The 27,666-nt window shown below is 43.2% G+C and overlaps 1 protein-coding gene across 1 annotated transcript in view; it reads left to right on the top strand.

Annotated features, from left to right (window-relative positions):
- Positions 1 to 26,307, top strand: part of FBXO38 (F-box protein 38) — a 114,084-nt gene extending 87,777 nt beyond the window's left edge. Inside the window, exons 18-22 of the mRNA XM_069764172.1 lie at positions 17,500 to 17,666; positions 19,890 to 20,035; positions 22,251 to 22,354; positions 24,253 to 24,366; positions 25,441 to 26,307. Of these exons, the coding sequence (XP_069620273.1) occupies positions 17,500 to 17,666; positions 19,890 to 20,035; positions 22,251 to 22,354; positions 24,253 to 24,366; positions 25,441 to 25,619 (710 nt within the window). The 3' untranslated portion in view covers positions 25,620 to 26,307. The remainder of the gene's footprint in view (positions 1 to 17,499; positions 17,667 to 19,889; positions 20,036 to 22,250; positions 22,355 to 24,252; positions 24,367 to 25,440) is intronic.
- Positions 26,308 to 27,666: the final 1,359 nt, after the last annotated feature.

Here is a 27,666-nt window from a genome sequence, read left to right as displayed (position 1 = left end):
AATCAGAGCGATTTGTAATATTTCACCTATTATAACGGGTGAAATATTACAATCCAGCCATGGCCGATGCTAAAATATCATCGGCCATGGCTGGAAATACTAATGTGCCCCCACCCCACCCCACCGATCGCCCCCCCAGCCCCCCGATCTGGCCGGTACACTGCTCCGGCTCCCCTCCATCCTGTGCTCCGCTCCCCCCCGTGCTCTTGTCCGCTCACCCCCGTGCTCCAATCACCCCCCCTGCACTCCGATCCCCCCCCCCCCCCCCGGTGCTCCGTTCCACCCCCCCGTGCTCCATTCCAGCCCCCCCGTGCTCCGTTCCACGCCCCCCCCCGTGCTCCGTTCCACCCCTCCCGCGCTCCGATTCCCCCCCCCGTGCTCCGATCCCCCCCCCCCCCCCCCCCGTGGTCCCCCCCACCCCATCATACTTACCGATCCAGCCGGGGTCCCGTCCGTCTTCTCCCTGGGCGCCGCCATCTTCCAAAATGGCGGGCGCATGCGCAGTGCGCCCGCCGAATCTGCCGGCCGGCAGATTCGTTCCAAAGTGCATTTTGATCACTGAGATAGATTATATCTCAGTGATCAAAATAAAAAAAATAATAAATGACCCCCCCCCCCTTTGTCACCCCCATAGGTAGGGACAATAAAAAAATAAAGAAATTTTTTTTTCCACTAATGTTAGAATAGGGTTAGGGGTAGGGTTAGGGTTAGGGTTAGGGGTAGGGTTAGGGCTAGGGTTAGGGTTTCGGTATGTGCACACGTATTCTGGTCCTCTGCGGATTTTTCCGCTGCGGATTTGATAAATCCGCAGTGCTAAACCGCTGCGGATTTATGGCGGATTTACCGCGTTTTTTTCTGCGAATTTCACTGCGGTTTTACAACTGCGATTTTCTATTGGAGCAGTTGTAAAACCGCTGCGGAATCCGCACAAAGAAGTGACATGCTGCGGAATGTAAACCGCTGCGTTTCCGTGCAGTTTTTCCGCAGCATGTGTACAGCGATTTTTGTTTCCCGTAGGTTTACATTGAACTGTAAACTCATCGGAAACTGCTGCGGATCCGCAGCGTTTTCCGCAGCGTGTGCACATACCTTTAGAATTAGGCTATGTGCACACGGTGCGGATTTGGCTGCGGATTGGCCGCTGCGGATTCGCAGCAGTGTTCCATCAGGTTTACAGTACCATGTAAACATATGAAAAACCAAATCCGCTGTGCCCATGGTGCGGAAAATACCGCGCGGAAACGCTGCGTTGTATTTTCCGCAGCATGTCAATTCTTTGTGCGGATTCCGCAGCGTTTTACACCTGTTCCTCAATAGGAATCCGCAGGTGAAATCCGCACAAAAAACACTGTAAATCCGCGGAAAATCCGCAGGTAAAACGCAGTGCCTTTTACCCGCGGATTTTTCAAAAATGGTGCGGAAATATCTCACACGAATCCGCAACGTGGGCACATAGCCTTAGGGTTAGGGTTGGAATTAGGGTTGTGGTTAGGGTTGTGATTAGGGTTAGGGTTACAGTTGGGATAAGGTTTAGGGGTGTGTTGGGGTTAGTGTTGGAGGTAGAATTGAGGGGTTACCACTGTTTAGGCACATCAGGGGTCTCCAAACGCAACATGGCGACACCATTGATTCCAGCCAATCTCGTATTCAAAAAGTCAAATGGTGCTCCCTCAATTCCGAGCCCTGACGTGCACCCAAACAGTGGTTTACCCCCACATATGGGGTACCAGCATACTCCGGACAAACTGCGCAACAATTACTGGGGTCCAATTTCTCCTGTTATCCTTGTGAATCTAAAAAAATGCTTGCTAAAACATAATTTTTGAGGAAAGAAAAATGATTTTTTATTTTCACGGCTCTGCGTTGTAAACGTCTGTGAAGCACTTGGGGGTTCAAAGTGCTCACCACATATCTAGATAAGTTCCTTGGGGGGTCTAGTTTCTAAAATGGGGTCACTTGTGGGGGGTTTCTACTGTTTAGGCACACCAGGGGCTCTGCAAACGCATTGTGACACCCGCAGACCATTCCATCAAAGTCTGCATTTCAAAAGTCACTACTTCCCTTCTGAGCCCCGACGTGTGCCCAAACAGTGGTTTACCCCCACATATGGGGTATCAGCGTACTCAGGAGTAACTGGACAACAACTTTTGGGGTCCAATTTCTTCTGTAACCCTTGGGAAAATAAAAAATTCTGGGCTAAATAATTATTTTTGAGGAAAGAAAACGTATTTATTATTTTCACGGCTCTGCATTATAAACTTCTATGAAGCACTTGGGGGTTCAAAGTGCTCACCACACATCTAGATAAGTTCCTTTGGGGGTCTAGTTTCCAAAATGGGGTCACTTGTGGGGGGTTTCTACTGATAAGCCACATCAGGGGCTCTGCAAACGCAACGTGACGCCCACAGAGCATTCCATCAAAGTCTGCATTTCAAAACGTCACTACTTCACTTCCGAGCCCCGGCATGTGCCCAAACAGTGATTTACCCCCACATATGGGGTATCAGCGTACTCAGGAGAAACTGGACAACAACTTTTGGGGTCAAATTTCTCCTGTTACCCTTGGGAAAATAAAAAATTGCAGGCTAAAAGATCATTTTTGAGAAAATAATTTTTTTTTTTTATTTTCATGGCTCTGCGTTATAAACTTCTGTGAAGCACTTGGGGGTTCAAAGTCCTCACCACACATCTAGATTAGTTCCTTTGGGGGTCTAGTTTCCAAAATGGTGTCATTTCTGGGGGATCTCCAATGTTTAGGCACACAGGGGCTCTCCAAACGTGACATGGTGTCCGCTAATGATTGGAGCTAATTTTCCATTTAAAAAGCCAAATGGCGTGCCATCCCTTCCGAGCCCTGCCGTGCGCCCAAACAGTGGTTTACCCCCACATATGGGGTATCGGCGTACTCAGGACAAACTGGACAACAATATTTGGGGTCCAATTTCTCCTATTATCCTTGGCAAAATAGGAAATTCCAGGCTAAAAGATCATTTTTGAGAAAATAATTTTTTTTTTTTATTTTCATGGCTCTGCGTTATAAACTTCTGTGAAGCACCTGGGGGTTTAAAGTGCTCAATATGCATCTAGATAAGTTCCTTGGGGGGTCTAGTTTCCAAAATGGGGTCACTTGTGGGGGAGCTCCAATGTTTAGGCACACAGGGGCTCTCCAAACGCGACATGGTGTCCGCTAACAATTGGAGCTAATTTTCCATTCAAAAAGTCAAATGGCGCGCCTTCCCTTCCGAGCCCTGCCGAGTGCCCAAACAGTGGTTTACCCCCACATATGAGGTATCGACGTACTCGGGAGAAATTGCCCAACAAATTTTATGATCCATTTTATCCTACTGCCCATGGGAAAATGAAAAAATTGAGGCGAAAATAATTTTTTTGTGAAAAAAAAGTACTTTTTCATTTTTACAGATCAATTTGTGAAGCACCTGAGGGTTTAAAGTGCTCACTAGGCATCTAAATAAGTTCCTTGGGGGGTCTAGTTTCCAAAATGGGGTCACTTGTGGGGGAGCGCCAATGTTTAGGCACACAGGAGCTATCCAAACGCGACATGGTGTCCGCTAACGATGGAAATAATTTTTCATTCAAAAAGTCAAATGGCGCTCCTTCCCTTCCGAGCCTTACCATGTGCCCAAACAGTGGTTTACCCCCACATGTGAGGTATTGGTGTACTCAGGAGAAATTGCCCAATACATTTTAGGATCCATTTTATCCTGTTGCCCATGTGAAAATGAAAAAATTGAGGCTAAAAGAATTTTTTTGTGAAAAAAAAGTACTTTTTCATTTTTACGGATCAATTTGTGAAGCACCTGGGGGTTCAAAGTGCTCACTATGCATCTAGATAAGTTCCTTGGGGCGTCTAGTTTCCAAAATGGGGTCACTTGTGGGGGAGCTCCAATTTTTAGGCACACGGGGGCTCTCCAAACGTGACATGGTGTCCGCTAAAGAGTGGAGCCAATTTTTGATTCAAAAAGTCAAATGGCGCTCCTTCCCTTCCAAGCCCTGCCGTGCGCCCAAACAGGGGTTTACCGCCACATATGAGGTATCAGCGTACTCAGGACAAATTGGACAACAACTTTCGTGGTTCAGTTTCTCCTTTTACCATTGGGAAAATAAAAAAATTGTTGCTAAAAGATAATTTTTGTGACTAAAAAGTTAAATGTTCATTTTTTCCTTCCATGTTGCTTCTGCTGCTGTGAAGCACCTGAAGGGTTAATAAACTTCTTGAATGTGGTTTTGAGTACCTTGAGGGGTGCAGCTTTTAGAATGGTGTCACTTTTGGGTATTTTCAGCCATATAGACCCCTCAAACTGACTTCAAATGTGAGGTGGTCCCTAAAAAAATGGTTTTGTAAATTTCGTTGTAAAAATGAGAAATCGCTGGTCAAATTTTAACCCTTATAACTTCCTAACAAAAAAAATTTTTGTTTCCAAAATTGTGCTGATGTAAAGTAAACATGTGGGAAATGTTATTTATTAACTATTTTGTGTCACATATCTCTCTGGTTTAACAGAATAAAAATTCAAAATGTGAAAATTGCGAAATTTTCAAAATTTTCGCCAAATTTCCGTTTTTATCACAAATAAACGCAGAATTTATTGACCTAAATTTACCACTAACATGAAGCCCAATATGTCACGAAAAAACAATCTCAGAACCGCTAGGATCCGTTGAAGCGTTCCTGAGTTATTACCTCATAAAGGGACACTGGTCAGAATTGCAAAAAACGGCAAGGTCTTTAAGGTCAAAATAGGCTGGGTCATGAAGGGGTTAATAACCTAGCTCATAAAATGTCAAAAATACAGCCACATATCATAACATAATATAGCCATGTATCAAAAATACAGTTGATATCATTACCCATAAAACAGCCAGGGATATGTCTGTGATATGGGGAGGACGCTCGCAGACGTATCTCTGGCTGTTTACGGGTAATGATGATAATAATCTTTATTTATATAGCGCCAACATATTCCGCAGAGCTTTACAGTTTAACAGCTTCAATCACAACAGTCATAAGTAACAATACAATAATTAAAGCCTCACAAGACGACCCTGCTCGTGAGAGCTTACAATCTACAATGAGGTGGGGGAGATACAAAGTACAGGTGTGTATTTACAATGATGTATTTACAATGATGGTCCAGCCATCATCAGGGAGTGGGGGATAGATGGAAGTAGTGAATGGGCTTCACACAAACAAAATAATTGATTAGGGAACATGATAGGCCGCTCTGAACAAATGTGTTTTGAGGGAGCGCCTAAAACTGCAAATTGTGGATGGTCCTAATTTCTTGGGCTAGAGCATTCCAGAGGATTGGCCCAGCACGGGAGAAGTCTTGTAGTCGGGAGTGGGAGGTACGGATTAGTGCAGAGGTTAGTCGAAAGTCATTTGCAGAGCACAGAGGTCGGTTAGGCTGATAGACAGAAATAAGGGAGGAGATGTAAGGGGGTGCCGCACTGTGAAGAGCTTTGTGGGTGAGAACAAGTACTTTGAATTGTATCCTGTAATGAATGGGCAGCCAGTGTAATGACTGGCGAAGAGCGGACACGTTTGAGTAATGATTAGCTAGATAGATGACCCTGGCTGCTGCATTAAGGATGGACTGGAGAGGGGAAAGTCGAGTGAGGGGGAGCCCATTTAATAGAGCGTTGCAGTAGTCCAGGCGGGAGTGGATTAGGGCGACAGTTAGGGTTTTTGTTGTTTTTATAGTGAGAAAAGAGCGGATTCTAGAGATGTTCCTTAGATGTAAGCGGCACGAGCGGGCAAGAGATTGTATATGGGAGGTGAAGGAGAGATCGGAGTCAAACATAACACCCAGACAGCGTGCCTGCTGCCGGGGTGTTATTATGGTGCCACCCACGGAGAGGGAAACATCCAGTTTAGGGAGGTTAGTAGATGGTGGGAGCAGAAGTTGTTCAGTTTTGGAGAGGTTGAGTTTCAGATAGACAACGGACATGATGTCGGAGACTGCGGACAGACAGTCAGTGGTGTTCTGTAGTACAGCAGGAGTAAGGCCAGGGGGATGATGTGTATAGTTGAGTGTCGTTGGCATAAAGATGGTACTGAAAGCCAAATCTGATGGTCTGTCCAATTGGGGCCGTGTAGAGGGAGAAGAGAAGGGGGCCAAGGACTGAGCCCTGGGGTACCCCGACCGTAAGAGGAAGAGGAGATGAAGTAGAGCCAGAGAACAGAACACTGAAGGAGCGGTCAGAAAGATAGGAAGAGAACCAGGAGAGAGCAGTGTCCTTAATGCCAAGTGACTGGAGTGACTATAGAGTAAGAGAGGGTGGTCAACACTGTCGAAAGCTGCAGAAAGATCGAGAAGAATGAGCAGAGAGTGGTCACCGTTACATTTTGCTGTCAGAATGTCGTTGGACACTTTGATGAGTGCAGTTTCTGTCGAGTGTAGGGGGCGGAAGCCGGACTGTGAAGGGTCTAGGAGGGAGTGAATGGAGAGGTAATGGGTAAGACAATAGACTAGGCGCTCCAAGAGTTTAGAGATGAAGGGAGATTGGAGACCGGTCTGTAGTTGTTTGTGCAGGATGGGTCGAGGGTGGGTTTCTTTAGTGACAGAGTAATGATATTGTTTGAAGGAGGACGGGAAAATGCCTGAGGAGAGTGAGAGATTAAAGATTGTAGTTAGGTGAGTAGTGACGACGGGAGAGAGAGACTGAAGGAGATGAGAGGAAATGGGGTCGGTAGAGCATGTAGTCGGACGAGAAGAAGAGAGGAGCCTGGAGACTTCTTCTTCTGTGATGGTATCAAATGCGGAAAGTGAGCCAGGGGAGATGCAGGGATGGGAGTCACTGAACTTGGTGATTGGGAGCAGATTTCCTGACGGATATTGTCTATTTTCTCTATAAAGTGGGAAGCCAGGTCATCAGCACAAATGTCTGAGATAGGGTCTTGTGCTTTTGGCCTGAGGAGGGAGTAAAAGGTGTGAAAAAGTTTCTTGGGGTTGTTGGATAGTGAGGAGATCAGGGTGGTGTAGTAGGACTATTTGGCGAGGTGAAGGGCAGAGTTATAGGTCCTTAAGAGATGATTTGCATAGCTCCGCCTACTGCAAAGGATTCTGGGTAAACCTGCTATTCTTTGTATTATGCTGCTTGCAAGTACTTTCCGTTTCAGGAAAGCATCCACTATGTCCTTAACATAAATTTGAAGTGTATGAAGTCTTCTGGTGTGCGAGTTTTCCTCCATAAGCGTTCAGCACTCCTAGAGCATCGCTGGAGAAATCGGGTTTGCGATATGATCCAGGGCTGTTTCACTCTGTGTTTAGAGGTTCTGAGGGTGAGGGGAGCTACTTGGTCAAGGGTGCTTCTTAGAGTGTCGTTGTAGTGATGTACCGCCAGATCAGGACAGGAAAAAGAAGAGATTGGAGACAATGATGAGTGTAGGGAGTCTGAAAGTGTATGAGGGTTAATGGGATGTAGATTTCTGAATGTGTGGTAGGTAAGAGAGTGCTGGGGTGGGCGAGTATTTGAGTGTGAAGGATAGAATGTTGTGGTCAGCTATATGGCTGTATTTTTGATATACATTATACTAGCTGTTTCCAGCCAGCTAACGCTCGGCACGCTCATTGCTATCTAATATAAACCTTGTGATATCTCTCTGTCCTTATCAATCTGCTCAGGTGTTGTTGATAACCAATCCTACGATTTTGTCGATATTGTTGTTGTCGATCAGCTACTGCATCGTTGTCTGGATTTTCCTGAGGCCTGTGAGATGGACCTGGCGACTTTTCTTGGCTCATTTTGTTTGGGAGAATGCGGATGCAATTAAATGTATGTTTACCTCGGCTGAAGTGGTTGAATTACATAGAAAGGAAGTGCTGCTTGTGGTAATGTGGGGGGCAGAGCCTCATGTGGTAATGTGTGGGGACAGAGCCTCATATGGTAATGTGTGGGGACGCAGCCTCGTGTGGTAATGTGTGAGGACGAAGCCTTGTGTGGTAATGTGTGGGGACGCAGCCTCGTGTGGTAATGTGTGGGGACGCAGCCTCGTGTGGTAATGTGTGGGGACGCAGTCTCGTGTGGTAATGTGTGGGGACGCAGCCTCGTGTGGTAATGTGGGGGATGGAGCCTCGTGTGGTAATGTGGGGGCGGGATTATGTGAAGGGTGGGATTATCTGTGGTAATGTGTTGGGGGCGGGATTATGTGTGGTAATGTGGGGGGCGGGATTATATGTGGTAATGTGGTCGGGGCGGGATTATGTGTGGTAATGTGGTCGGGGGCGGGAGTGTGGTGGGGCGGGATTATCTGTGTAGAAGGGGTGGGAAGGCGGGATTATGGGTGGTGGGGGGGCGGGATTATGGGTGGTGGGGGGGCGGGATTATGGGTGGTGGGAGGGTGGGATTATGGGTGGTGATGGGTGGGGGGCGGGATTAGGGGTGGTGATGGGGTGGGGGGCGGTATTGTGTGGTGATGGGGTGGGGGGCGTTATTGTGGGTGGTGATGGGGTGGGGGGGCGTTATTGTGTGTGGTGATGGGGTGGGGGGCGGTATTGTGGGTGGTGATGGGGTGGGGGGGCGGTAGTGTGGGTGGTGATGGGATGAAGGGGTGGGAGTGTGGTGGGGCGGGATTAGGGGCGGTGGGGGGGTGGGAGTGTGGTGGGGCGGGATTAGGGGTTGTGATGGGTGGGGGCGGGATTAGGGGTGGTGATGGGTGGGGGGACGGGATTATGGGTGGTGATGGGGTGGGGGGACGGGATTGTGGGTGGTGATGGGGTGGGGGGACGGGATTGTGGGTGGTGATGGGGTGGGGGGGCGAGATTGTGTGTGGTGATGGGTTGGGGGGTGGTGATGGGGGTGGGATTATGGGTGGTGATGGGTTGGGGAGCGTGATTGTGTGTAGTGATGGGTTGGGGAGCGTGATTGTGTGTGGTGATGGGTTGGGGGGGCGTAATTGTGTGGTGATGGGTTGGGGGGGACGGAATTGTGTGGTGATGGGTTGGGGGCGGGATTGTGTGTGGTAAAGGGTTGGGGGGCGGGATTGTGTGTGGTGATGGGGTGGGGGGCGGGATTGTGTGTGGTGATGTGGTTGGCAGAGCTACTGTGCAGGGGGTGGGATTAGCGAGCAATCACGATGATAGATATATATATATATAGATAGATAGATACAGATATATATATATATATATATATATATATATATATATATATATATATATATATATATATAGATATATAGATATATAGATATATATATACTAGCTGAAGAGCCCGGAGTTGCCTGGGCATAGTAAATATCTGTGGTTAGTTATAGCACCACACTTCTCTTATTTTCCCATCACGCCTCTCATTTTCCCAATCACATCTTTCATTTTGCCCCTCACATCTCTCATTTTCCCCCTCACTCCTTATTTTCCCCCTCACTCCTTATTTTCCCCCTTCCCTCCTTATTTTCCCCCTCACTCCTTATTTTCCCCCTCACTCCTTATTTTCCCCCTCACTCCTTATTTTCCCCCTCACTCCTTATTTTCCCTCTCACTCCTCTCATTACCCCCTAACACTTGTCATTTCGACCTCACGTCTGTCATTTTCTGATCACTCCACTATTTTCCCTCACTCCTCTCATTTTGCACTCACACCTTTTCATTTTCACCTCACACCTCTCATTTTCACCTCAGTATATACATGTTTATCATCTCCCTTATATATAGTATACACCTGTATGTCATCTCCTGTATATAGTATATACCTGTATGTCATCTCCGCTGTATATAGTATATACCTGCTGTGTCATCTCCCCTGTATATAGCATATACCTGTATGTCATCTCCTCTTATATATAGTATATACCTGTATGTCATCTCCTTCTATATATAGTATATACCTGTATGTCATCTCTTCCTGTATATAGTATATACCTGTGTCATCTCCCCTGTATATAGCATATACCTGTATGTCATCTCCTCTTATATATAGTATATACCTGTATGTCATCTCCTTCTATATATAGTATATACCTGTATGTCATCTCCTCCTGTATATGGTATATACCTGTATGTCATCTTCTATATATAGCATATACCTGTATGTCATCTCCTCCTGTATATAGCATATACCTGTATGTCATCTCCTCCTGTATATAGTATATACCTGTAGGTCATCTGCTTCTGTATATAGTATATACCTGTATGTCATCTCCTCATGTATATATATGTACCTGTATGTCATCTCCTCCTCTATATAGTATATACGTGTGTCATCTCTCCTGTATATAGTATATATCTGTGTGTTATCTCTCCTGTATATAGTATATACCTGTGTGTCATCTTCTCCTGTATTAGACCTCGTTCACACGTTATTTGCTCAGTATTTTTACCTCAGTATTTGTAAGCTAAATTGGCAGCCTGATAAATCACCAGCCAACAGGAAGCCCTCCCCCTGGCAGTATATATTAGCTCACACATACACATAATAGACAGGTCATGTGACTGACAGCTGCCGTATTTCCTTTATGGTACATTTGTTGTAGTTTGTCTGCTTATTAATCAGATTTTTATTTTTGAAGGATAAGACCAGACTTGTGTGTGTTTTAGGGCGAGTTTCGTTTGTCAAGTTGTGTGTGTTGAGTTGTGTGTGGCAACATGCGTGTAGCAACTTTTTGTGTGTCGAGTTGCATGTGACAGGTTAGTGTAGCAACTTGTGTGCAGCAAGTTTTGCGCATGGCGAGTTTTGCACGTGGCGAGTTTTGTGTGGTGCCTTTTGAGTATGTGCAAGTTTTGTGTGAAGAAATTTTGCATTTGCTGCAACTTTTGTGCATGTGGCAATTTTTCCGCATGTGCAACTTTTGCGTGTGGCGAGTTTTCCATGAGGTGAGTTTTGCACTTGTGGCGAGTTTTGCAAGAGCCTAGTTTTTGCATGTGGCGAGTTCTGCGCGTGGCGAGTTTTGAGCGGCGACTTTTGTGTTTCGACTTTTATGTGGCGAGGTTGGAGAATGTGTGGTGAAATGTGTGCTGAGGGTGATATGTGTTCAAGCATGTGGAAGTGTGTGGCGCATTTTGTGTGTGTTCATATCCCCGTGTGTGGTGAGTATCCCATGTAGGGGCCCCACCTTAGCAACTGTACGGTATATACTCTTTAGCGCCATCGCTCTCACTCTTTACGTCCCCCTTGTTCACATCTGGCAGCTGTCAATTTGCCTCCAACACTTTTCCTTTCATTTTTTCCCATTATGTAGATAGGGGCAAAATTGTTTGGTGAATTGGAATGCGCGGGGTTAAAATTTCACCTCACAACATAGCCTATGACGCTCTCGGGGTCCAGACGTGTGACTGTGCAAAATTTTGTGGCTGTAGCTGCGACGGTGCAGATGCCAATCCCGGACATACATACACACATACACACATTCAGCTTTATATAGTAGACTAGCTGAAGAGCCCGGCGTTGCCTGGGCATAGTAAATATCTGTGGTTAGTTATAGCACGTCACTTCTCTTATTTTCCCATCACGCCTCTCTTTTTCCCAATCACATCTTTAATTTTCCCCCTCACATCTCTCATTTTCTCCCTCACATCTCTCATTTTCTCCCTCACACCTCTCATTTTCTCCCTCACTCCTCTCATTCCCCCGTAACACGTCATTTCGACTTCACATCTGTCATTTTCCGATCACTACACTATGTTCCCTCACTCCTCTCATTTTGCACTCATACCTTTTCATTTTCACCTCACACCTCTCATTTTAACCTCAGTATATACATGTTTGTCATCTCCCTTATATATAGTATACACCTGTGTCATCTCCTGTATATAGTATATACCTGTATGTCATCTCCCCTGTATATAGTATATACCTGCTGTGTGTCATCTCCGCTGTATATAGTATATACCTGTATGTCATCTCCTCCTATATATAGTATATACCTGTATGTCATCTCCTCCTATATATAGTATATACCTGTATGTCATCTCCTCCTATATATAGTGTATACCTGTATGTCATCTCCTTCTATATATAGTATATACCTGTATGTCATCTCCTGTATATAGTATATACCTGTGTGTCATCTCCCCTGTATATAGTATATATGTGTCATATCCTCCTGTATATAGTATATACCTGTATGTCATCTTCTATATATAGCATATACCTGTATGTCATCTCCTCCTGTATATAGTATATACCTGTAGGTAATCTGCTCCTGTATATAGTATATACCTGTATGTCATCTCCTCCTGTATATAGTATATACCTGTATGTCATCTCCTCCTGTATATAGTATATACCTGTATGTCATCTCCTCCTGTATATAGTATATATCTGTATGTCATCTCCTGTATATAGTATATACCTGTGTGTCATCTCTCCTGTATATAGTATATATCTGTGTGTCATCTCCCGTGTATATAGTATATACCTGTGTGATCTCCTGTATTAGACCTCGTTAACACGTTATTTGCTCAGTATTTTTACCTCAGTATTTGTAAGATAAATTGGCAGCCTGATAAATCCCCAGCCAACAGGAAGTCCTCCCCCCTGGCAGTATATATTAGCTCACACATACACATAATAGACAGGTCATGTGACTGACAGCTGCCGTATTTCCTATATTGTACAGTTGTTGCTCTTGTAGTTTGTCTGCTTATTAATCAGATTTTTATTTTTGAAGGATAATACCAGACTTGTTTGTGTTTTAGGGCGAGTTTCGTTTGTCAAGTTGTGTGTGTTGAGTTGCGTGTGGCGACATGCATGTAGCGACTTTTGTGAGATGAGTTTTGTGTGGCAACATGCGTGTGGCAGCTTTTTGTGTGTCGAGTTGCATGTGACAGGTTAGTGTAGCAAGTTGTGTGCAGCAAGTTTTGCGCATGGCGAGTTTTGCGCGTGGTGAGTTTTATGTCTGGTGCCTTTTGAGTATGTGCAAGTTTTGTGTGAGGCAACTTTTGCATGTGTTGCAAATTTTGTGCATGTGGCAATTTTTCCGCGTGTGCAAGTTTTGCGTGTGGTGAGTTTTCCATGAGGGGAGTTTTGCACTTGCGGCGATTTTGCGTGAGCCTAGTTTTTGCATGTGGCGAGTTTTGCGCGTGGCGAGTTTTGAGCGGCGACTTTTGTGTTTCGACTTTTATGTGGCGAGGTTGGTGTATTTGTGGTGAAATGTGTGCTGAGGGTGGTATATGTGTTCAAGCACGTGGTAGTGTGTGGCACATTTTGTGTGTGTGTTCATATCCCCGTGTGTGGTGAGTATCCCATGTCGGGGCCCCACCTTAGCAACTGTACGGTATATACTCTTTGGCGCCATCGCTCTCACTCTTTACGTCCCCCTTGTTCACATCTGGCAGCTGTCAATTTGCCTCCAACACTTTTCCTTTCATTTTTTCCCATTATGTAGATAGGGGCAAAATTGTTTGGTGAATTGGAATGCGCGGGGTTAAAATTTCACCTCACAACATAGCCTATGACTCTCTCAGGGTCCAGACGTGTGACTGTGCAAAATTTTGTTTCTGTAGCTGCAACGCCTCCAACACTTTTCCTTTCACTTTTTTCCCCATTATGTAGATAGGGGCAAAATTGTTTGGTGAATTGGAACGCGCGGGGTTAAAATTTCACCTCACAATATAGCCTATGACGCTCTCGGGGTCCAGACATGTGACTGTGCAAAATTTTGTGGCTGTAGCTGCGACGGTGCAGATGCCAATCCCGGACATACATACACACATACACACATTCAGCTTTATATAGTAGATATATGAGCTAGGTTATTAATGTACTAGGCTATATGCGAAATGTGCAATATTTGTGATTACACCTTATAAGACTATATATGAGCCCTAAGGCCTATGCTGCTAATATTGATTCTGTCTTGTGAGCATCCTATTTTTGGCATGTGTTAGTGGGTGTAACCCCTTCTTTTCCTCTTGTCATCTGTACCTGGTTATTTAATAAAATTTATTTCTGTCTATTTAAATTATAATTGGAATTTTTTTTGGCATTGTTTCTCTTCGTTGCTAGTATACATGCTTTGCATGATAACCAGTGTAATAATGTAAAAATAATTTTGCACCCTCAGTAGATGAAAGGCTGACACTTTGTTGATCAGTTAAAATAAGTTGCATAAAAAGCCATAGTGTCATAATTTCTGCTTATGTGCTCTGACTTACAATTTTTTAACAATAGCTGGACTTTCATCTATTTTCATCTATTAATGCTTCATAAAATATCTCTTATGTCGCTGTGTATCTTCAGGGAAAAATCTGCTGATGTTTTGAACTGATTACTTTCACAGTGGCTTGCGAAAGTATTCACCCCATTGGCTTTTTAACTATACGGTTACATTACAATCTGTTTAAATAGTTTTGTGTATGATGCATCAGCACTAAATAATCTAAATTGGTGAATTGCGAAAAATATACATTACATTTATTGGCTCAAATAAATAAAATTGGCATGTGCATATGCCTTTTGCTATGAAGCCCCTCAAAATTTCTTGTGACAATCTTAGTGAAATGAAGTCCACTTGTGCACTGCGGCATGGTGGCTCAGTGGTTAGCACTGCAGCCTTGCAGCGCTGGAGTCCTGGGTTCAAATCCTACCAAGAACAACATCTGCAAGGAGTTTGCATGTTCTCCCTGTGTTTGCGTGGGTTTCCTCCAGATACTCCAAAGGCATACGACATACTGATGGGGCTCACAATCTAAATTCTCTTATCGGGCACAGCGATGATGATGTGTGCAAACTGTAAAGCGCTGCGGAGTATGTTAGTGCTATATATAAATAAATTATGCAATCTAAGTATCACATGATCTGTCAGTATATACACACCTTTTCTGAAAGGCCACAAAGGCTGCAACACCATTAAGCAAGAGGCACCACTAACCATGAAGACCAAGGGGAGCATCATCACATGGTCCAAACATAATACCACAACAAACCTGCCTAAAGAGGGCTGCCTCTCCAAACCTCTCAGCCCCGGGCTAGGAGGGCATTAATCAGAGAGGCAACACCGAGCCCAAAGTTAATCCTGAAGAGCTGCAGAGTTCCCAAGCAGAGACTGTAGTATCTAGTCTACATAGGACCAAAATAAGCTGTATGCTCCATAAAGGTGGCCTTTATGGGACAGTAAAGCTTTTACTTACACATACAAACTGTAAGGCTTGTTTTGAGTTTTCCAAAAGACATGGGGGGGCACTCCCCAAATGTATGGAGAAAGCTGCTGTACTCGGATGAAACCAAAATTGAATTTTTTGCCACCAAGTTAAACACTGTCTGGCGCCAAACCAAAACAGCTCGTCACCCCAAGAACACCATCCCACAGTGAAAAACGGTGGAGGCAGCATCATGCTGTGGGGATGTTGTTCGGTAGCAGGGACAGTGAAAATGGTCCAAGTCAAGGAGAAGATGGATGGTAAAAAATACAGGGATATTCTTGAGCAAATCCTGTTTGTCTGTCAGTGATTTGAGACTGTGACAGAGGTTCACCTTCCAACAAGAAAATAACCCAAAGCATACTGCTAAAGGAACACTCGAGTGGCTTAAGGGGAATTGTTAATGTTCTAGAGTGGCTTAAGGGGAATTGTGTAAATGTTCTAGTGGTCTAGTCAAAGTCAAGGTCTTAATTCAATTGAGAATCTGTGGTCAGACTTGAAGATTGCTGTTCAGCAGATGAAACCATCTAACTTGAAGGAGCGGGAGCAGTTTTGTCTTGAGGAATGAGCAAAACTCCCAGTGGCCAGATGTGGAAACCTCATAGAGACTTAAACAAAGCAACTTACAGCTGTAAATGCTGCAAAGGGAGGCTCTAGAACAGTGGTCCCCAACTCCAGGCCTCGAGGGCCGCCAACAGTGCAGGTTTTCAGGATTTCCTTAGTATTGCACAGGAGTTGGAATCATCACCTGTGCAGATGATCACATTACCACCGATGCAATACTAAAGAAATCCTGAAAACCTGCACTGTTGGTGGGCCTGGAGTTGGGGACCCCTGCTCTAGAAAGTACTCAGTTTAGGAGGGTGAATAGTTATGCACACTGACATTTTCAGTTATTTTGTCCTATTTGTTGTTTGCTCCCCAATAAAAACATAACCAAATGTTCACTGTTGATACAAACCTTCAAAAAATCGGAGAAATTCTATGTTGTGAGGTTGCAAAACATGAAAAATGTTAAGCGAGGTAAATAAATTTGCAAGCCACTGTATGTCACACATGAATAGTTTATCCTGTTTTACATCAGCCCTAGTCTTTCTTGTCTACACCTAAAAAAAATGGCCTTGTTGTATCTCCTTGAAGTTAAATTCTAAAAACCATATGAATTCAAGCGTTTTTTTGTTTTGTTTGTTTTTTGGTTTTCTAACAATTTAGCTGTCTGCTTTGACTTTGAAAATGTATCTGCACTCTGCTCCACTTGGCCTTTTTTAGGCTCATCGCCTAGTAGAAGCCAAGAATGATTGACCGCATATAGCTTTTTGCCTTCAAAGTGCCACTTCATTTTGATCATTGGTTTGGGTCATATCGAGTTGACCTTTATTGACTGTTGCCATAGCTCATGGAAACAACCTTTACAGATGTCATTATTGAAACCCTCCCACTAGTGGTAAGCGAACATGCTCAGATAAGTTGTTTCACATGCTCGCAAAATATATTTGAGTCCTCGCTCCCTCATGTTTCGCGACTGTTCAACAGCCGCAAAGCATACAGGCGCGTGAACTGGCGCATATTTTTTGAGCACGCTGAAGACGCTTGAGCATGTTCGCTCATCACTACTCTCCACATTAAAGGGAATCCTGTTAAAGGGAATCTGTCACCTCATTTTTCAGATATAATCAGCGGCCACCGCCATTAGGGGCTTATCTACAGCATTCTATAATGCTGTAGATAAGCCCCCCGATGTAACTTGACAGATAAGAAAAACAAGTTAGATTATTCTCACACTGGGGGCGGTCCAGTCCGATGGGTGTCGCGGGTCCGGGTCCGGCGCCTCCCATCTTCATAGTATCTTCTATGCTTCTTGTCGCGGCTCCTGCGCTGGCGTACTTTGTCTGACCTGTTGAGGGCAGCATAAAGTACTGCAGTGCGCAGGCGCTGGGCCTCTCTGACCTTTCACAGCGCCTGCTCACTGCAGTACTTTGCTCTGCCCTCAGCAGGGAAAATCAGTACTCCTGCGCAGGAGCCGCGGCATGAAGCAAGGAAGAGGACGTCATCGCATGAAGATGGGAGGCGCAGGACCCGGACCACGACGCCCATCGGACCCGAACTGCACCGTACCGCCCCCAGGTGAGCATAATGTAACTTGTTTTTCTTACCTTTCAGGTTACATCGGGGGCTTATTCGCAGCTTTACAGAATGCTGTAGATAAGCCCCTAATGCCACAACTTATATCCGAAAGATGAGGCGACAGATTCCCTCTAATATTAGTTACCTCCTGGATGTAATGATGTACAGATGTAATAAGATCATAAGCATGAACATACATTTAGTAATGCATTAGTTCCCAGTTACTGACAAGATGTATGGCTTCTGTTTTGAAAAGTTACCTTTTTTTTTTCCCCAGCAACACGATGTCGTGTTTTGAAGCACTTAAAGGTAGAAAATGCCCCAATAGTCAATCGCTTTGATTATGCTCAATGTAAAAAGCTTAATATGGAGCAAGTACTTGACCAGATACTTAGGATGCCCCCTGAAAGAAATCGTATTATCTACCTGCGTCCAATGCAACAAGTAAGTTTATCTGTGAAAGAAAGATGGAAGCAAAATACAAATTGTAAAAATCAATAAATATCTTATTAACCCCTTTCTGACCTCGGACGGGATAGTACGGCAAAGGTCAGAACCCCCGCTTTCATGCGGGCTCTGGCGGTGAGCCCGCATCAAAGCCGAGACATGTCAGCTGTTTTGTACAGCTGACATGTGCCTGCAATAGCGGCGGGTGGAATCTCGATCCACCCGCTGCTCTTAACCAGTTAAATGCCGCTGTCAAACGCTGTCAGCAGCATTTAACTAGTGCTTCGGGCCGGAAATGAGCGCATCGCTGACCCCAGTCACGTGATCGGGGGTCAGCGATGCTTCGGCATGACAACCAGAGGTTTGTTGAAGACTTCTATGCTTGTTGATGCTGGATTGCTGTGAGCGCCACCCTGTGGTCACCGCTCATACCAATGTAGCAATTCTACATAGGAGCGATCTGAGCATCGCTCCTATGTAGCAGAGCCAATCAGGCTATGCCAGCCTCTAGCCTCCCATGGAGGTTATTGAAGCATGGCAAAAGTAAAAAAAAAACTTGTTTAAAAAAATATATAAAAGTTTAAATTGCCCCCCTTTCACCCTATTCAAAATGAAACAAGTAAAAGAAAAATCAAATCTGGACATATTTGGTATCGCCGCTTTCAGAATCGCCCGATCTATCAATAAAAAAAAAAGATTAACCTGATCACTAAACGGCATAGCGAGAAAAAAAATTAGAAATGCCAGAATTACATTTTTTTGGGTCGCCGTGACAGTGCATTAAAATGCAATAACGGGCGATCAAAAGAACGTATCTGCACCAAAATGGCATCATTAAAAACATCAGCTCGGCACGCAAAAAAATAAGCCCTCACCTGACCCCAGATCACGAAAAATGGAGATGCTACAGGTATTGGAAAATTGTGCAATTTATTTTATTTATTTTTTTTAGCAAAGTTTGGATTTTTTTTTCCACTTTGATAAAACATAACCTAGACATGTTTCTTGTGTATGAACTCGTAATGACCTGGAGAATCATAATGGCAGGTCAGTTTTAGCATTTAGTGAACCTAGCAAAAAAGCCAAACAAAAAACAAGTGTGGGATTGCACTTTTTTTGCAATTTCACCGCACTTGAGATTTTTTTCCCGTTTTCTAGTACATGACATGCAAAAATCCAATGATGTCGTTCAAAAGTACAACTCGTCCCGCCAAATATAAGCCCTCTAATGGCCATATTGACGGAAAAATTAAAAATGTATGGCTCTGGGAAGGAGAGGAGCGAAAAACGAAAATGCAAAACCGGAAAAAGCTGGGGTCATGAAGGTTTTTTTTTTTTTTTAAAGTTATTTTACGCTTTGAGCTTTGGTAACTGGATGTTTGGAGAACATTCGCTCTTTGCTTCAGTCCTGAAATAGTTTAATCTGATAACTATGTGCCAGGCGTTGTAATATGGTCAGTAGTAAAGCCCTATTAAGACATTCTTCATGGGACCAATGTTGGTGCATTTTATGTAGACTAGATATCATTAAAGCTTTGCCAGATTGTAAGACCTTAGTATGTAAGATCATACAATCTCCAGACTTTGTAGGTTTTGCTGTTCAAAGTGGAAATCTTCATCACGAGCACAAAGGTTGTTGGTTACTTTGATGTTAGCAAATCTTTTGTAAAAGATGTGACCTGTTAGTTTTTTTGGGTGGTAAATACATGACCTAAAATGCTGTTCTGATAGTAAAGCTATTATTACATACACTATATAGATTGATGTGCTAATCTAAGGCTTCAGCTGTAGTGATGAGTGCTGATGAGTGCAATTGCTCATTGCTCCGGTATGCACAGAGTATCACGGGTGCTCAAGTGACATGTTCGAGTTCCCACGTCCCCATGTTTCGCGGGCAATCACGGATAATCCCCGCATGTTTTGTGGCCGTGGGGACTCAAATATGCACTCGAGCACCCTGGCAAACTCGAGTAACGATCACTTGTGCTTATCACCATTCAGCTGTTGTAAAACTGCTATTTTCATCATGTCCTGACAACCTGTTGAAGTCTGACAACAGCTGGAGAGCCGTAGTTTGGAAACTGATTCTATGGCATGTACTTGTTTTAGCTTTAGATTCTTTCTGAATTTTTACAATTAGACAACTAGTGTTACAAGTTACTGCTTGTCTGAAAGTCCTCATTAATGAAAAGAATTGATTGTTTTAATTTTCTTTTACAGGTAGATACATTGACCTTAGAAAGAAAAATATTCAGTGGCCCATACCCTTATCACATCTGTATTATACATGAATTTAGCAATCCTCCTAATGTTAGAAATAAAGTACGTGTCCGAAGCTGGATGGACACTATAGCGAACGTCAATCAGTGAGTATACTATTTTTGTGGGTTTTTTGTTTTCTTTTTCCTCATATTCTTACAGAAAATAATTTGACTTTTGATGTTTAACCACTTAACGACCGCCGAAACACCTTTTAACGTATGCCTGTGCAGGCATACATCTCGGCCTGTTGAGGGCAGAGCAAAGTACTGCAGTGCGCAGGTGCTGGAAAAGGTCAAAGAGCCTCGGTGCTTGGTGAAGGCCTGGAGCCCTCACTTCCTTTGCTGCAATGTGGTGGCCTCTGGGAAAATGGCACCGCCAAACCTGCCGCACTAGCCTGGCATGGGAGTCAGATCATTGTTCTGCAGCACTGGACCACCGAACCCCCACTCTTCCCAGCCCAGGGCTGGCAGAATTGCCCAACTCCTGCTGCCACCAATCTCCTGGTAAATGCATTCAGACTATAAGACGCACTCCCATTTTCCCAAAATATTTTTTAGGAAAAAAATGCGTCTCACAGTGTGAAAAATACGGTAATTTGTACTGTTCATTTTCTCCAGTTATACTTGTTGAAAAGTAATACGTTGGGACCAAATAACATTTTAGTGGAAGTTTAAAAATGCTCACTACACCCCTAGATGAATTTCTCAAGAGGTATATTTTTTACTGTTTAGGCACATCAGGGGCTCTGCAAATGCAACATGATGCCCGCAGACGATTCCATCAAAGTCTGCATTCCAAAATGGCGCTCCTTCCCTTCCGAGATCTGCCATGCGCCCAAACAGTGGTTCACTCCCCAAATGGGGTAGCAGAGTACTCAGGACAAATTGCACAACAACTTTTATGGTCCAATTTCTCCTGTTACCCTCTGCAAACGCAACATGACGCCCGCAGACCATTCCATCAAAGTCTGCATTTTAAAACATCAATACTTCCCTTCCGAGCCCCAATGTGTGCCCAAACAGTGGTCTCCCCCACATATGGGGTATCGGTGTACTCAGGACAAATTGCACAACAACTTTGGTGGTCTAATTTCTCCTGTTACTTTTGTAAAAATTAAAAATTTGGGGGCGAAAAGATCATTTTTTGTGGAAAAAATAAGATGTTTTATTTTCACGGTTCTACGTTATAAACTTCTGTGAAGCACTTGGGGGTTCATAGTGCTCACCTTACATCTAGATAAGTTCCTTAAGGGGTCTAGTTTTCAAAATGGTGTCACTTGTGGGAGGTTTCCACTGTTTAGGCACATCAGGGGCTCTCCAAACGCGACATGGCGTCCGATCTCAATTCCAGCCAATTCTGCATTGAAAAAGTAAAACGGCACTCCTTCTCTTCCAAGCTCTGCCGTGCTCCCAAACAGTGGTTTACCCCCACACATGGGGTATCGGCGTATTCAGGAGAAATAGCACAACAAATTTTGTGGTTCATTTTCTTTTTACGCTTGTGAAAATGAAAAAATTAATAAATTAAACTTCTTGAATGTGGTTTTGAGCACCTTGAGGGGTGCAGTTTTTAGAATGGTGTCACTTTTAGGTATTTTCTGTCATGTACATCCCTCAAAGTGACTATTAATGTGAGATGGTCCCTAAAAAAATGGTTTTGTAAATCTTATTGTAAAAATGAGAAATTGCTGGTCAACTTTTAACCCTTATAACTTCGTAACAAAAAAAAATTGTTTCCAAAATTGTGCTGATGCAAAGTAGACATGTGGGAAATGTTATTTATTAACTATTTTGTGTGACACATCTGTGATTTAAGGGCATAAAAATTCAAAGTTTGAAAATTGCAAAATTTTAAAACTTTTCGCCATATTTCAGTTTTTTTCATAAGTAAACGCAAGTAGTATCGAAGAAATTTTACCACTAACATGAAGTACAATATGTCTTCAAAAACAGTCTCAGAATCAGCGGGATCTTTTAAAGCGTTCCAGAGTTATAACCTCATAAAATGACAGTGGTCAGAATTGTAAAAATTGGCCCGGTCATTAAGCTGCAAATTGGCTCCATCACTAAGGGGTTAATGAACCCTTGAGATAACTGTTTGCCAGCAACCACTAAAGGAAGTAGGGTTGAATCTAGACTCTTAGATTTAGTCTAATATGTATTTTATGTAGCTATTTAACACACAAACTTTGAAATCTATTAATGCTAAAATTTCTATTTCTCAATATTCCTTTTGTTTTCTTGAAATTAAGCTACAAAGCCTTTTTTTTCCCACTAATGCATCCTTGACGTTTTCTCTCTTTTGATATTTCCTCTTCAGAGAGCTCATTAAATACGAATTCTTTCCTGAGGCCACACGCTCAGAAGAAGATGTAAAGAAATATACAAAATATCCCTGGGGTAGAGACATTTACACTCTGGAAGGTAATTAACATTTTCATCCTTCAAAGAATTAGCCATTGAAACCAACTATTAACTTAGCTGCGGTCAGTCAAATTTTAAGTGTTTATTACTGTTGAGCATTCCGATACTGCAAGTATCGGAATTCCGATACCGAGTTCCGATATTTTTGTGATATCGGAAATCTGTATCGGAGTGTGCGGTGCGTATGGTTCCAAGGGTCTGGAGGAAAGGAAACTCTCCTTCAGGCCCTGGGATCCATATTAATGTAAAAAATAAAGAATAAAAATTATAAAATATTATATTCTAGAATCTCCAACTAAAGTTTCTCCCTCAGTTAATAACAGGATGACCCAGCTATATACATTATATTTCAGACTTATTTGACCCCAACACGACTTTTTAAAATGGGTCGCCTTCATACGTCAGACTGCCTACGATGCTACACACGTGATGCGGATTTTATCCATATGATATGGAGGTGCCCCGTAATTTTTCACTATTGGAAAGAGGTCACGACATTGTTAACATCTTTATTGTCAATCCCTGTCCCACTTGAACCATTGACTTGCTTATTCGGGGTGTGGGATACAGAGACCTGGGATCACCATACTGGGATCTTCCTTCGAGAAATGCTCTTCTTAGCATGAAAGGTGCTGGCGTTAAGGTGGATGGGTAGCTCCTCCCCGTCTCTCAGAGCTTGGATTGACCTAGTGAACTCGGTTATCCCATATGAAAGAACACTGTACCATAATAGAGGATGCCCAGGTAAATTCGAAAAAATTTGGGGTAGATGGAACTCATCTTATCATACTCTGTAGTCTGCGCTGATTAGATATATACACGGGAGGGAGGGCATGTGATTTTGGGACATCGTTACGGAGCAAATGTAAATCTGTTTTTCTTTTGGCGACTTACTACTAATGGTTAAAGTTGTTTAAGTTGTATAGTAGGTATTTTGTAGGTACTAGTGATTCAACATGCACAGTTTATTACCTCTGTGAACTTTGGATATGATGATGTTCTGTAATCATTTGTATCTGACGGTATACTTAATGATGATAAATGTAATGTGTGCATTGTTTGTTTACTCTGGAATTAATAAACAAATTTAAAAAAAACAATATTGCTATACTCACCCCTCTGAAGAACCCTGGCTGTCACCGCTGCAAGCGTCCGCCTCCGTTCCTGAGAATGTAGAGAGTGAAGGACCTTCGATGACGTCGCGGTCAGGGGAGCGCTCACCTTACCGTTCACGTGACTGCGACGTCATCGAAGGTCCTTCAGTCTCTGCAATTCTCAGGAACGGAGGCGGACGCTTGCAGCGGTGACAGCCAGGGTCCTCCGGGGGGGGTGAGTATAACCATATTTTTTATTTTTATTCTTTATTTTTTACATTAATATGGATCCCAGGGCCTGAAGGAGAGTTTCCTCTCCTTCAGACCCTGGGATACATCGAGGATACCTTCCGATATTTGTGTCCCATTGACTTGTATTGGTATCGGGTATCTGTATCGGCGAGATCCGATATTTTGCCGGTATCGGCCGATACCATCCGATACCGATACTTTCAAATATCGGAAGGTATCACTCAACACTAGTGTTTATTCTGCCAAAAGGAATTCTAAAAGTGGACCACTTGTGTGAGACAGATACGTTCTTGACCTTCGTAACTGTGATACTGACATTCCCAGCTCCCTACACCTCAAGCAAACAGATGATTTTGGGAAGAAGAAAAAAAAAAAGTATGGCGGGCATTCGGATATCCTTCCAAGATACAGCCAATACTTGACCCTATCTCGTACATTAGGACACCCCTCTATAATGTGGATGTGCCCAAATAGTTCTTGTAGTTATTGTACATGCAGACAACATGGATCACAGAATCTTGATCTTGACTAATTCCGATAATGATTTTCCAGGTGTTGTAGACAGTGCACCATACTCCATGATCACAGACTTTCCTTGGTTGCGCTCACTAAGGACTGCAGAACCAAACAGCTATGCAAGATATGACTTTGAGGATGATGAAAAAAGTAAGTTGAGTGAAAAATATCCATGACTGTTTACATGAAATTATTCACATAAAAAAACAAGTAACGTTGTACATTACATTGTGCCATTATATGATCTGTACCATGAACTGTAGACTTGGGAGCTCCAATCCTGCATATTTGCTTGTTGTGGTGATTTGTATTTGGAGTAAGGCCTCATTCAGACGTTTTGTTTTTCATTTTTGCGTACGAGAAAATCGACTCAATCATTCTGATCAGACTCTGATCAGAGTTTGTTTAGAGTGTGATACGAGTGTTATCTGATTTTTTTTTTTTTTTTTTTTTCTGCCAACCCTTTGACTTGCATTGACTATTTTGAGCCAGCCGTCGAATCAAAATTGGACATGTCTACGATATTTTCCACTGACCACTTAGTCCGAGGGAAAAAATCAGACCTGTGAATCGCCCCATAGGCTTTCATAGGTGCTAGTGCTATTTGTGAAAATCACGGACAACACTCATATGCAACAGATGTCTGAATGAGACATAATACAACAGTTTCATATCTGATCAATCTGAGCATTCTGCGCATTCTGATGTATGAAAGAAATTCAGCTAAAAAAAATGTGTAAGGGTGTATCTGACAACATGACCTACAGAATTGAGTGCAGTACTCTGTTGAATACGGGCCAGAACGCTGGACCACTAGAAAGTTAATACAATTAGTATTGACATCCTAAAGGGTGGAGGTCCCCTACTCCGAGACCCTTAATGATTACATAAAGGAAGGGGGAGTAGAAGTACTCAGGTGACCGCTGTTGCCCTTCAGCTGTGTTAATCATTGCTCGTCTGATCCTTGGAGATCCAGTGTTCAGACTTGTAGACTTTATCTGGGTCTGTGCTTTGTTTTGCTCACACTTCCATAATCAGCTGAGTGCTTTTGCCCTTTTTAACTTCGGCAATATTTTGGGGTCTTGAGACCTGAAGACCCATTGCAAAAAATTTCTGACATGTCATGTGATGCCTATATTTTTTTTTTTTCTTCAAAATTCTGTTTCGCTTTTTAACATTACTCTGTTAATTAAGCACGTTCTGTTTTGTTTCTTTCATTATCAGCTACAATATACGCACCAAGGAGGAAAGGACAGCTTTCTGCGGACATCTGTATGGAAACCATTGGCGAGGAAATTTCTGAGCTGCGACAGATGAGAAAGGGGGTTTTCCAGCGAGTTGTTGCCATATTCATCCATTACTGCGACGTTAATGGAGAACCTGTGGAAGATGACTATATTTAGACAGAAGCGGTTGCCATCATTACATCAGTTTTACTTTCTCCAACCGCGTAGGCTGGAGATCTGGCAGATATAAGGTCAATCTAATGGTAATTAATAACATTTTCCGTTGGAGCCTTTTGCAGCAAGCTACTCTTATACATGATGGTGGGACAGTCTCTGCGCTAAAGACCAGCATTAAAAAAAAGAAATGTAAACCAGGGCAGCTCAACTCATTTTTCCATCCCTTTTTCCACCTTCAGCAAGTCTTCCCGTGAGCTCGAATGCAAAGTTAGTGCTATCTGTATAGGACTGTAGTGTAGTCACGTCAAAGTTTCTCTTAATTCCAGTATCCATTAAGGGCATCTGTTCAGCGTCACGAGTCCGTTAACCATCAGGCTACTTAATTTCCATAAAGTCATGAAACAAAGTTATAATATGTGATGTCTTTATGGTGGTAGTCCTCCACTCTCAACAAAAGCAGCTATACTTTTTAGTACTGGTTGGAATACTAGATATTTCCAGGAGATGACTTAACCCAGTGGGGCAGTGATACATCTACAGTAAGTAGGTTACAAGCATGTCTGCGGTGGTGGCCTGGCCAAATGAGACCTTTTTAGGAGATATTGTGAGTGATGCTAAGGCCTTAATATAAGAAAGGTGTAAAAAGAGCAAATGGTCTCTAGAAAGAAATAAACAAATGATCATTTCATTTCAGTCTTCTGCTACATTCTCGATACCATAAGACTTTAGGTTACAGGTTTGCAGCACTGGCAATTCTGTGGGCTGCAAAGCGTTATTTTGCTCATTGCTGTGCAAATACTTAGGCTATTATTTGTTTTTGCAAATCATTCTGATTCTTTGCACGGAGTTGAAGCTGCCATATTCTACAAGGTAAATGAAGCTTCAAAGGAGCAGCTTCTAGCTATTGTAAGTTTGTATTTTTTTGTATTTTTTGTTTTGTTTTTTTCAAATTGCACAGACCAGATTGTAAAATGTGTTACAATGCTTTGTCTGGATTTTTAACCATCAACACACTTTCAGATATGGTTAAAACAATGTAAAGTAAAATGTAAATGAAACATGTGTCGGTGAGTATTCTGGTCTAAAAGTGCTACAATGAAATGGAGAACCTAACTTATTATTCATGGGAATAAGACTTTAAAGTTATCACTTATCTGGAGGATAGGGGATAACTTGCTAATCTGAAATGGCCCGAGACACACACTGAAACACAAGAAACAATGGAATGAAACTGAAAGGGAGAAGATACAGATTAGGAAAAAAATATTGACAGTGAGGGTGATCAATGAGTGGAACAGGCTGCCACGAGAGGTGGTGAGTTCTCCTTCAGTGGAAGTCTTGAAACAGAGTCAAACTGCATTCCTCGAGCGCCGCAAACCATGCGTGTTTTTAAGATTTCCTTAGCATTGCACAAGGTGCTGCAATCGTTATGTGTGTAGGTGATTAAATTATCACCTGTGCAGTACAAGGAAATCCTGAAAACATGACCTGTTTGCAGCCCTCGAGGAATGCAGTTTGACACCCCTGGTTTAATGAATCCAGCATTGATCCAGGGGGTTGGACACAATAACCCTAACATTCTATTATTCCAAAAAGGGTCTTTTTACTTTCTCTCGGAATGGAGTTGTGGCTGAATACCTCTCCTTAAACTATTGTATATGAGACTGCAAGAGATTTCCGTGCAGCGTTCTGTTTTCCGCTACAGTTCCATACACAATGAATGGAGCAGTGCTGCACATGCACAGTGGTCGCTCCAATCCAGCCAGTCATCCGTAAGTTCTAACTTGGAATGTTGGAAATAACTCTTCAATGGCCCCTTGTTGGTGTAAACGCCAGACCTTCTGTTTCAGAAGATAGTAGACATGAGACTTATGTCTGTAATCACAATGTCAGACCGAATTTGCCATAGACAGAATTGTTTAAAGTAGATTGCGTTTGCAAGCATGTGATACACACATAACTAGGTGCTGACCCAGAAAACAGTATTTGGGCTCCCTTCTACCCCCTATTTTCACAAGTTTTTAGGTCTGTGTGTGTGGCCAGTTCT

Source organism: Ranitomeya imitator, chromosome 4 (assembly GCF_032444005.1).
Source record: "Ranitomeya imitator isolate aRanImi1 chromosome 4, aRanImi1.pri, whole genome shotgun sequence".
Classification (NCBI taxonomy): Eukaryota; Metazoa; Chordata; class Amphibia; order Anura; family Dendrobatidae; genus Ranitomeya; species Ranitomeya imitator.
The sequence above is the reverse complement of the archived record's forward strand: the minus strand, read 5'-3'. Positions and strand labels throughout refer to the sequence as shown.